Source organism: Pan troglodytes, chromosome 3, assembly GCF_028858775.2.
Source record: "Pan troglodytes isolate AG18354 chromosome 3, NHGRI_mPanTro3-v2.0_pri, whole genome shotgun sequence".
NCBI classification, from domain to species: Eukaryota; Metazoa; Chordata; class Mammalia; order Primates; family Hominidae; genus Pan; species Pan troglodytes.
The window spans coordinates 146,652,874-146,664,908 of record NC_072401.2 but is presented as its reverse complement, the minus strand read 5'-3'; the positions used below and the strand labels follow the sequence as shown (position 1 = coordinate 146,664,908).

Genomic DNA, 12,035 nt, shown 5'->3' with positions numbered 1-12,035 from the left:
GAGTGACATTTTGTAGCATTTTGTTACAAAAGCTTGCCTATGAATGGTGAAGCAAAAAGATTTCATTTATGCTGCCTCAGTAAACTTATTCCAAAAACCTTTTAAAACATTTCATCGAAGTAGTTGCTCCATCATTGATACACTTACACAATTTTCTCTTAAAATATTGTTTTTGCAAGATTGAGTATTGCTACTGTAATTAAAACTGCATCAGGATAAGGAGCAGGTGCTCTATAAATATTAGTTGAGTGATTTTTGAGAAGATACATTCTTTAGTACATATCTTTTTGTGGTATATGCACAGGTATATGCATGCACACACACATGCACACAAATAGTTATATATTTAACTATTGAAAGAGGATCTAGAAAATACCATAAGCTGAGATACATTAGAAACGTGTACTTTCATTCTTCTGTAAATCAACCTCCCAACACTTCAAAACATATTTTAATTATTTCTTAAAACTCCAGCTATTTTTTTTTTTTTTTTTTTTTGAGACGGAGTCTCACTCTGTTGCCCAGGCTGGAGTACAGTGGCGCCATCTTGGCTCACTGCAAGTTCTGCCTCCCAGGTTCACGCCATTCTTCTGCCTCAGCCTCCTGAGTAGCTGTGATTACAGGCGCCTGCCACCACGCCTGGCTAATTTTTTGTATTTTTAGTAGAGACGGAGTTTCACTGTGTTAGCCAGGATGGTCTCAATATCCTGACCTCGTGATCCACCCGCCTCGGCCTCCCAAAGTGCTGGGATTACAGGCGTGAGCCACCGCACCCGGCCAGCTTTTTTTTTATATTAACAAAGGAATACAGTTTTGTTGCCAGATTTTTTTTTTTTTTTTTCTGCGACAGAGTCTCGCTCCATTGCCCAGGCTGGAGTGCAGTGGTGCAATCTCAGCTCACTGCAACCTCTGCCTCCCAGGTTCAAGTGATTCTTGTGCCTCAGCCACCTGAGTAGCTGGGATTATAGGTGTGTGCCACCATGTCCAGCTAATTTTTAGTAGAGGCGGGGTTTACTACGTTTCACAGGCTGGTCTCAAACTCCTGGCATCAAGTGATCTGCTCGCCTTGGCCTCCCAAAGTGCTGGGATTACAGGCATGAGCCACCGTGCCCAGCCTATTGCCAGATTGTTTTACATATGTTATTTTGCCATTTTAAATTATGGAGTGAAGAAAAAATGAGAACCCAATGGTATGTGGCTTTTTGTACTTTATTATTTAATGAGAAATCTCAAAGGAGACCTCTAAACATCTCTCATCAAGTTTAGTAAAATTTTTCAGAATAGATTAAGTATAACACGACTTTAAACTGCACATAAAATTACAGAAGCTTTTCTCCATGTTTATTTTATGGCTACTTAAATTTTTTGCTAATTTTGGTATGTTCACATTCTTATTAGCTATGTTTCAGGTATATAAGGTTCATTATTATAAAAGTGGATATAAATCTGTATTTCAAATAAACTTAAAATTTTTAAAAATATTTGGTTTGACTTCTTTCCAGAAGTAATTTAATAGTCTTTTTAAAAAAAACCCTCACATTATTGTTGACAAAGAGTTTAAAATATGAGGCTTTAGCTCTGCTCTTTTCTTGTGGTTGGCTTGTGTTCGTATTATTAATATTATCTTCAATTTTTAACTTTGTAGTAGGAATATTTTTCAGCTACCTGTTCATTTTATGAGGTTAAATTTTATTAAAATGGTTAAATCCGTGTAAGGGGAACATGTCGATTGCAATACATTGCAATCCACTGAATGGATGAGCACACCTATGGTAGAAACTGCTGACTGTTTGCCATAATTTGTTTCTTCTTCTTGAGCACATAATCAGGCTACATTTCCTGGCTTCCCTTGTGGTTAGTTGTGGCTCTGAGACTAAGTCATGGCCAATGGAGGATGAGCTTCAATAATATGTACCACTTTCAGTCTGGTCCCATAAAAAGCCTCCTAGAAGTGATTCTCCAAGGTTCTTCCTTCTTCCTGCAGGAAGCGATGCAGATGGCTATGCTAACCATAAGCCGAAGTTGGCAGAGCCTCATCTAAGTGATGGCATGGCTTGAGCTGTCCTGCTGATCTCATCACCAGAATGGCACCCTAAGCAAGAACTAACTTCCTATTGTGTTGAGCCATTACCTGCTTGGTCTATGTGTTACTGCAGCCCAGCCTACCTGAACTGATGCTACCCCTATCATACCCTCAGCACTGTTGAGCCCTCAACCTTCTTTCAGGAAGACTCACAGTCCACAGGTGGTGGGTGAGAGGTGACTGTCTGTATCTGCACCAAATGAGGACAACTGGTGTCATCCAGATTTTAACTCTTAGTGAGGCTTTCTTTCCTTCTTAGTGTTTAGCTTAAAAGTCAATAGAAATAGAAGTTCTAGTAATTTTTTCCTAGACCCTGTATTTATTACACTTCCCTTAGCAAACTATTGCTTTAAGAAACTTGATTCTATGCGTTTTACATTTCTTCACTGGGCCAACTTTGTAACTGCTATAAAATGACAGTGTAAGTAGGAGTTTGGCATTGGTAAGGTTGCATTTTTCTGTAAGAAGGAAAAAAAGAGATCTGATTCTCATTCCATTGTCCTGGCAACAGAAATAAAAACTGCATGAAATATGTAACTTTAATGTATTTTTCATTGCTCATGTGCCCTTCTATGGGATTTCCTGACTGGCTTTCTTTATTCCATAGGGTCCTCCACTGTTAATTTGACATATGCAAAGCGTTTCTCTGTTGCTACCATTTTATTTCTTTTCTAAAGAATGAGTGATGGGAAATAGAGCTCCACCTGAGCTCCAGTTCCATTTGGTGTGAGACTGGGCAACGTGATTCAGCCCAGATCTGACTCTTTCTCATTGGGGTTAGTTTTTGCTTGTGAAAGAATGTTGCTTAAGTTAGCCCTATTCCTGCCTTCCCACCCATGGAATAAATCACCAGTGCAGAAGAGAGTGGCAGTCCAGTTGGTACACTGCCACTAAATAGCTTCATCCTATTTTCCTGGCCCCTTCCCCACCTGCCCATCTTCATCTTATACAAATGGATATTAAGCAAATCTATGAGCATCCAAAGCAGACGGCACTTTTAAAATGAGCAGGCCCGGCTGAATCTCTACCCTCTCGCTGACAGAATTAAAACTGATGAGAAAGTGAAACATTACTTCAAATGTTTGCTTAAGGATGGGGAAGTTGGGCCCAACCCCTCCATATTGCCAAATGTTACATGGAGCATCGTAAAATCAAATTCTCACATCTTGTTGTCCTCCCATTAGATCACATTAAATTCTGGCAATGAGGCCAGCCCGCCTTGGTGGTTTTCTGATTTGTGGTTTGCTCTTGGCTTTCCTTGTAGGCTTTAAAAATGATTTTATTTTGCGAACAAGTCAGTGATAGTCAGACTCTAGAGTAAACTTGCTTGAGCCAACATTTGCAGTAATAACATTTCACATTATCAAGAGTTTCCTGAAGGACTGCGAAGAATGAAAACAAAGAAGAGCTTTTCTGGTAGTGGTTGTTTTTCTTCAGATGCTGGTAACCTCCCGCGTAGAGAGGCTATGAATTTAGGCTTTGAAGAGCTCCTCACAAGCATCTACAGTTCTTTGCCTTTAAGGTGAAACTAGAGAACTGGAACAGATTTGGGTTTTCTTGTTTTCTGGCTTGCTGGATATGTAACTGATTCTCCCTTTTCCTTTTCTTGGTTGGTTTTTCTGATTATCTTCTTCGATCTTTCATGGCGTAGGAGCTGGAGGGTGGTGGGCTTGGCAGAGGTTGCCCTGGGTCAAGGAAGGGAAAGTTCAGTTTAGGTAAGTCCAGCTAAGTATTCCAAATGAGGACTTTCTCAATGCTCCTCATAGTGTTTTTATCCAAAAAGTATTTATGCTGCCTGTATAAAGAAAATGAAAAGTGATCTTTAGAATAAAGCATACAACTGTTTTTGCAGTACTTTGATGCTGATGGGGATGATGAAAATGGTGATTATGTTATAATGATTCATTAATGAAAAATAATAAGTAAATGAGCTTATGATATTAAAAATGAATGTCAGATAGGTACACATTACCTTGAAGTGTTTTAAGATCAAAGTCTCTTTTTTATTTTTATTTTTTTAATTGTGGTAAACTATGCACAAAAGTCATCATTTTAACTTTTTTTTTGAGATGGAGTTTCGCTCTTGTCACCCAGGCTGGAGTGCAATGGCATGGTCTCTGCTCACTGCAACCTCGGCTCACTGCAACCTCTGCCTCCCGGGTTCAAGTGATTCTCCCGCCTCAGCCTCCCAAGTTGCTGGGATTACAAGTGTGCACCACCAAGTTCAGCTAAGTTTTTTGTTATTATTAGTAGAGACGGGGTTTCACCATGTTGGCCAGGCTGGTCTCGAACTCCAGACCTCAGGTGATCCACTCACCTCAGCCTCCAGGTGTGAGCCACCTCAGCCAGCCCATTTTAACCATTTTTAAGTGTACAGTTCAATGGTATTCAGCACACTCACATTGTTGTGCAACCATCACCACCACCCATCTCCAGAACTTTTTTTGTTCTCGCAAAACTGAAACTCCATACTCATTCAATAAGTCCTCATTTCCACCTGCCGCCAGTCCCTAGTAACTACCATTTTACTTTTGGTGTCTATGAATTTGAGCACTCTAAATACCTCATGTAAGTGGAATCGTATGGCATTTGTCCTTTTGTGACTGGCTTATTTCACTTAACATAATGTCTTCAAGGTTCACCCATGTTGTACTATGTGTCAGAATTTTTTTAAAGGCTGAATAATATTGCATTGTATGTTTGTACTACATTTTATTTGTTCATCCGTGAATAGACTTGGGTTCGCAGACTCACTTTTATCAGAGAACATCAGTAGGATTTGAATGGCAAGGACTGATGTTCTGAAGAGTAGAACTTGAATAATTATGCAAATTCCCTCAGTTTGAAATTCTTATAAGCCAAGCCAGACTAATAAAATTATATTGATCAATTTGCCAACATGTATTTACTGAATATCATGTCCTTTTCTATTTTTATTTTTAGTTTTGTAGAGATGGGGTTTTGCCATGTTGCCTGGGCTGATTGTGAACTTCTAGGCTCAAGCCATCTGCCTGCCTTGGCCTCCTAGGATTACAGGTACGAGCCATTGCACCTGGCCACCTTTTTATCTCTTTAATAATATAGTCTTTTTTAATTACAAGATATATCATTGCAAAAAACTAGACAATATAGAAAAGCATGAAGATGAATATAAAGGGAACTTGAAAAATTGTAGCCGTGTTAATACTGTGAATATTTTGGGGATATGTTGTACCAAAAATGGTGTTGATCTAAATATAAGCACTGTAGATATAGATGGTGACTTTTTAAAACTTATATAGAACTGGGAACATATTCACATGCTTGCAAACTGCTTTTGTTAATTAGCAATATATTTGGCACATATATAAATATAGTTTTATATTGGTTGCTTTTAAACATTTTAAATTGTGGAAGCTTTTCTTCATATGAACTTTCAGAATGTTAATTTATAAAAATTGGAACTTTTCTAGTTAAAGTGGACAAGGGAAATCTAGAGCTCACCAGCTCAAGACCAACAGTTAATTGCAATAGTTTTTGAGGCACCCCTCAGAGACCCCACAATTCTGTTATGGGTTCTGTAAAAAGATTTTGAAGTCCTACTGCCCCAGTTCCTTTGAAAGTGACCAAATGCTTATGGGGTATTTATAAAGTTAAGATGAGGTTACCAGGGTGGACCCTAATCCAACATGATTGGTGTCCCTACAAAAAAGAGAAATCTGGACACAGACACAGGTACATGCATAGGAAGTCTGCCATGTGAAGATAAAGGCAGATATCAGAGTGGTGCATCCACAAGCCAAGGAACCCCAGAGATTGCCAGCAAACACAAGAAGGAGGAGAGAAGCATGAAAGAAATTCTCCCCCACAGCCCTCAGATGGAACCAACCCTGCTGACACCTTGATCTAAGAGTTCTAGCCAACAACTGTAAGACAATAGATTTCTGTTTTTCTAAGCCACCTAGATTTTGGTACTTTGTTATGGCAGCCCTAGAGAAATGAATATAGACTTCCAAAAACATGATTTGAAACCACTACTTTATGTCAATATTGTAAAAGTCTGCAGGTATTCCCCTGTATGGAAGTATATAATGTACTTAATCAGTCCTTATTAATGTACATGAATAGTCAGAATGTTCCAGTATTTTAAAGTATGATGCTGTGAACAACCTTTTAGGTAAATTTTTACATCTGTCCTGTTGTTTTCTTAAAATAACTTGCCAGAGGAGGAATCATTGGATTAGATAATAAGGATATTTGAAATTTTGATATTACTGCCAACATGCTCTCCAAAAAGCCTGTACTAAGTTATTCTCTTAGCTATCAGGTCTAAGACTACACATGTTTCTCTGCATCCTTACTGGATACTGTCAGTGTTTTTTAAAATCTGAATTTAGTTTTAATTTTTACTAAAGGAATATATGAAAGTATTTTAAGTTAGTAAATTAGTTTTACATGACATAGAAACTGGCAGTCCTCGCTGCATCCTTCTCCACCTCTGTCATTCCTCAGTGGCAACCACTTTCAATTCTCATAGCTATTTCTTCTGTTTTTTATACTTATATTTCTAAATATCATGCTTATACTACTACTTTTAAATTTTTTCAATTTTAAGCATTATTCATTGACTTACTATTATGGAAGATTAGAAAGTAGCTCTCTAATATATGCCCTCCCCCATATTCCCAAGTGATTTTTATCACAATTTTGGTTAAATCAGTATTCAGTTTACACATTATATGTTATTATGGCTGTATTTTTTATTTTATTTTTTATTTTAGATGGAGTCTCACTCTTGTCACCCATACTGGAGTGCAGTGGCGTGATCTCAGCTAGCTGTAACCTCTGCCTTCCGGGTTCAAGTGATTCTCCTGCCCCAGCCTCCTGAGTAGCTGGGATTACAGGCACCCACCACCATGTGGGGGTAATTTTTATATTTTTAGTAGAGACGGGGTTTCACCATGCTGGCCAGTCTGGTCTCGAACTCCTGACTTTAAGTGATCCACCTGCCTCGGCCTCCCAAAGTGCTGGGATTACAGTCATGAGCCATTGTGCCCAGCCCAATGATTATAAATAGTATTTTCAACTGAGTCATATTGAATACTGTATTTATTTTTCTTAAGTCTGCCTGTGACGGGTTAATCATTAATTCATTTTTTCTTTGCTTAGTTTTTGTAAATGTATTACTAATTTGTATGCAAACTCTCTGCCTGAAGTCTACGTATTGTCGCAATGAATTTTAACACTGTCCTATCAGTTTAGTTTTTTTTGAATTATCCTTCCAGTAATCATTCAACCTCCTGTACCTTACTTTGTAGATCTGCTGCACATTTATCACTCTGGATTTTCCTTCACAGTAATCCTGGGGATTTCCTTTGCCTCTCTTCTGCGTTGTATCTCCTGCTTCCTGGATCCCATATCTTTCTGTTTCTTGATTTACTACCTTGCTTTGTTGGAGTTTGTTCCCACTGAGGGAGTAACAGAACCTTCCTCTTGTTTTAAACTTCAATGGGAGTAGTCTTTGTGATTCATCAGAATTATCATATAGGTTTCTGGTGGTAGCTTCTGTCAGTTTGCTGAATAAAATCTTTTCTTATCAAGAGTGATCATTAAGTTTTAGCAAGTACTTTTTCATGTGTATTTAGATAATAATGTCATTTTTCTTTTTTAAGCTCTTGGTGTAGTGAATTACACTAAATGACAGACTAATGTTAACCTGTCCTAGCATTTCTGTGAAAAAGACTGCCAGTTCATGCTATAATTCTCTTAATGCACTACTGAATTAAAATGTCCAATATTTGGCTCTCTGTTTGTCTGTTATTGGTGTATTGGAATGCTTGTGAGTTTTGTACATTGATTTTGTATCCTGAGACTTTGCTGAAGTTGCTTTTCAGCTTAAGGAGGTTTTGGGCTGAGATGATGGGATTTTCTAAATATACAATCATGTCATCTGCAAACAGAGACAATTTGACTTCCTCTCTTCCTATTTGAATACGCTTTATTTCTTTCGCTTGCCTGACTGCCCTGGCCAGAATGTCCAATACTATGTTGAATAGGAGTGGTGAGAGAGGGCATCCTTGTCTTGTGCCGATTTTCAAAGGAAATGCTTCCAGTTTTTGCCCATTCAGTATGATATTGGCTATGGGTTTGTCATAAATAGCTCTTATTATTTTGAGATACGTTCCATCAATACCGAGTTTATTGAGAGTTTTTAGCATGAAGGGGTGTTGAATTTTATTGAAGGCCTTTTCTGCATCTGTTGAGATAATCATGTGGTTTTTGTCATTGGTTCTGTTTATGTGATAGTTTTTGTTCTAGAAAGAGAATAAAATACCTAGGGATACAACTGACAAGGGATGTGTAGGACCTCTTCAAGGAGAGCTACAAACCACTTCTCAAGGAAATAAGAGAGGACACAAACAAATGGAAAAACATTTCATGCTCATGGATAGGAAGAATCAATATCATGAAAATGGCTATACTGCCAAAAGTAATTTATATATTCAATGCCATCCCCATCAAGCTACCATTGACTTTCTTCTCTATTGGGGGAAATTCACCCCCAATATTTCATGTAAGTTCTTTTCAATTTTCCCTAAGTGTTGACCAGTCTGAGAAATAAAGGTACAGAGTACAAAAGAGAGAAATTTTAAAGCTGGGTGTCTGGGGAAGATATCACATGTCGGCAGGTTCCGTGATGTCCCCTGAGCTGTAAAACCAGCAAGTTTTTATTAGTGATTTTCAAAAGGAGAGGGAGTGTACGAATAGGGTGTGGGTCACAGAGATCACATGCTTCACAAGGTAATAAAATATCACAAGGCAAATGGAGGCAGGGTGATATCACAGGACCGGGGCGAAATTAAAATTGCTAATGAAGTTTCGGGCATGCATTGTCATTGATGACATCTTATCAGGAGACAGGGTTTGAGAGCAGACAACCGGTCTGACCAAAATTTATTAGGCGGGAATTTCCTCGTCCTAGTAAGCCTGGGAGTGCTACGGGAGACCGGGGCTTATTTCATCCCTTATCTATGACCGTAAAAGATGGCCGTCCCCAAAGCAGCCATTTCAGAGGCCTCCCCTTAGGGATGCATTCTCTTTCTCAGGGATGTTCCTTGCTGAGAAAAAGAATTCAGCGATATTTCTCCTATTTGCTTTTGAAAGAAGAGAAATATGGCTCTGTTCTGCCCAGCTTACAGACAGCCAGAGTTTAAGGTTATCTCCCTTGTTCCCTGAACATTGCTGTTATCCTGTTCTTTTTTCAAGGTTCCCAGATTTCATATTGTTCAAACAATTTGTGCAGTTAACGTAATTATCACAGGGTCCTGAGGCAACATTCATCCTCAGCTTACGAAGATGACAGGATTAAGAGATTAAAGTAAAGACAGGCATAGGAAATCACAAGGGTATTGATTGGGGAAGTGATAAGTGTCCATGAAATCTTCACAATTTATGTTCAGAGACTGCAGTAAAGACAGGTGTAAGAAATTATAAAACTATTAATTTGGGGAACTAATAAATGTCCATGAAATCTTCACAATTTATGTTCTTCTGCCATGGCTTCAGCTGGTCCCTCCGTTTGGGGTACCTGACTTCCCGCAGCACTTCTCAGAATTAGAAAAAGCTACTTTAAATTTCATATGGAACCAAAAAAGAGCCCGTATGGTCAAGACAATCCTAAGCAAAAAGAACAGAGCTGGAGGCATCATGCTACCTGACTTCCAACTATACTACAAGGCTACAGTAACAAAAACAGCTTGGTACTGGTACCAAATCAGATACATAGACCAATGGAACAGAACAGAGGGCTCAGAAATAATGCCACACATCTACAACCATCTGATCTTTGACAAACCTGACACAAACAAGCAATGGGGAAAGGATTCCCTATTTAATAAATGGTGTTGGGAAAACTGACTAACCATATGCAGAAAACTGAAACTGGACCCCTTCAATGTGTAAACATTATACAAAAATTAACTCAAGATGGATTAAAGACTTAAACATAAGACCTAAAACCATAAAAACCCCAAAACCATAAAAACCCTAGAAGAAAACCTAGGCAATACCCTTCAGGACATAGGCATGGGCAAAAACTTCTTGACTGAAACACCAAAAGCAATGGCAATAAAAGCCAAAATTGACAAATGGGATCTAATTAAACTGAAGAGCTTCTGCACAGCAAAAGAAACTATCCTCAGATTGAACAGGTACCCTACAGAATGGGAGAAAATTTTTGCAATCTGTCCATCTGACAATGGTCTAATATCCAGAATCTACAAGGAACTTAAACAAATTTACAAGAAAAGAAAAACAACCCCACCAAAAAGTGGGCAAAGGATATGTACAGACACTTCTCAAAAGATGACATTTATGCAGCCAACAAATATATGAAAAAAAGCTCATCATCACTGGTCATTAGAGAAATGCAAATCGAAACCACAATGAGATATCATCTCATGCTAATTAGAATGGTGTTCATTAAAAAGTCAGGAAACAACAGATGCTGGAGAGGATGTGGAGAAACAGGAATGCTTTTACACTGTTGGTGGAAATGTAAATTAGTTCAACCCATTGTGGAAGACAGTGTGGCGATTCCTCAAGGATCTAGAATCAGAAATATCATTTGACCCAGCAATCCCATTACTGGTATATACCCAAAGGATTATAAATCATTCTACTATAAAGACACATGCACATGTATGTTTATTGCAGCATTATTCACAATAGCAAAAACTTGGAACCAACCTAAATGCCCATCATGTTAGACTGGATAAAGAAAATGTGGCACATATACACCATGGAATACTATGCAGCCATAAAAAAGGTTGAGTTAATGTCTTTTGCAGGAACATGCATGGAGCTGGAAATCATCATTCTCAGCAAACTAAAACAGGAACAGAAAACCAAACACCAGATGTTTTCACTCATAAGTGGGAGTTGAACAATGAGAATATATGCAGACAGGGAGGTGAATATCACACACCGGTGCCTGTTGGGGGTTGGGAGGCTAGGGGAGGGATAGCATTAGGAGAAATACCTAACATAGATGATGGGTTGATGGGTGCGGCAAACCACCATGGCACGTGTATACCTAGTAACAAATCTGCACCTTCTGCACATGTATCCCAAAACTTAAAGTATAATATAAAAAATTCCAATATTTTTGGGGAGATTTTTGCCTCCATTTGTCTTTGGATTTTTTGATTTTTTTTGTGGGTTTCTTTCTTTCTATTTTTATCTGGTTATGGTTCAGTGTGATGTTAAATTTGTAGAATGAGCTGAAAACATTCCATTTTTTTCTATGTTCTGTAACAGTGTAAATAATACAGGAATTATCTGTTCTTTGTAGGTTTAATACAATGTGCCCATAAGATTGTCTGGGCATTGTGCCCTTTCTAGAGTTTTGATTTCTTCTAAATTTCTTTTCTAGTTATTGGGTTTTTCAGAGTGTCAGCTCCTTTTTGAGTCAAGTTTGCTTACTCAGTTTTTTCTACTACATTATCTATTTCAACTAATTTTCAGATTTGTTTGGTGTAAACTTGTATTTGAGTTCTTATGATTAAACATTTTTCCCACATCACTTTTCCATTTTATTTATTTATGTATTTATTTATTTATTTTTATCTTTTATTTTAGGTTCAGGGGTATATGTGCAGGTTTGTTATGTTGGTAAATTGGGTGTCATAGGGGTTTGGCATACGGATTATTTTGTCACCTAGGTAAAAAGCATAGTACCAATAGGTAGTTTTTGGAACCTCACCTTCCTCCCTCCCTCCACCCTAAAGAAGGCCCCAGTGTCTGTTATTCCCTTCTTTGTGTCCATGTGTACTCAATGTTTAGCTCCCACTTATAAATGAGAACATGTGGTATTTGCTTTTCTGTTCATACATTAGTTTGCTTAGGATAATACCCTCCAGTTTCATCCATGTTGCTGCATATGAGATGATTTCATTCTTTTTTACGGCTGCAT

The 12,035-nt window shown here is 38.1% G+C and overlaps 1 protein-coding gene across 2 annotated transcripts in view; it reads left to right on the top strand.

Annotated features, from left to right (window-relative positions):
- The window catches only part of ANAPC10 (anaphase promoting complex subunit 10), a 270,845-nt gene that overhangs the window by 225,970 nt on the left and 32,840 nt on the right, over positions 1-12,035 (top strand). For both annotated transcript variants that reach the window (XR_008547628.2, XM_054683410.1), the window contains exon 5: positions 5,027-5,119. Coding sequence is in view for 1 of the 2 variants with exons in the window: in XM_054683410.1 (XP_054539385.1) it covers positions 5,027-5,065 (39 nt within the window). In the remaining variant the exon portion in view is untranslated. Of the gene's footprint in view, positions 1-5,026; positions 5,120-12,035 lie in introns of those variants that run through there.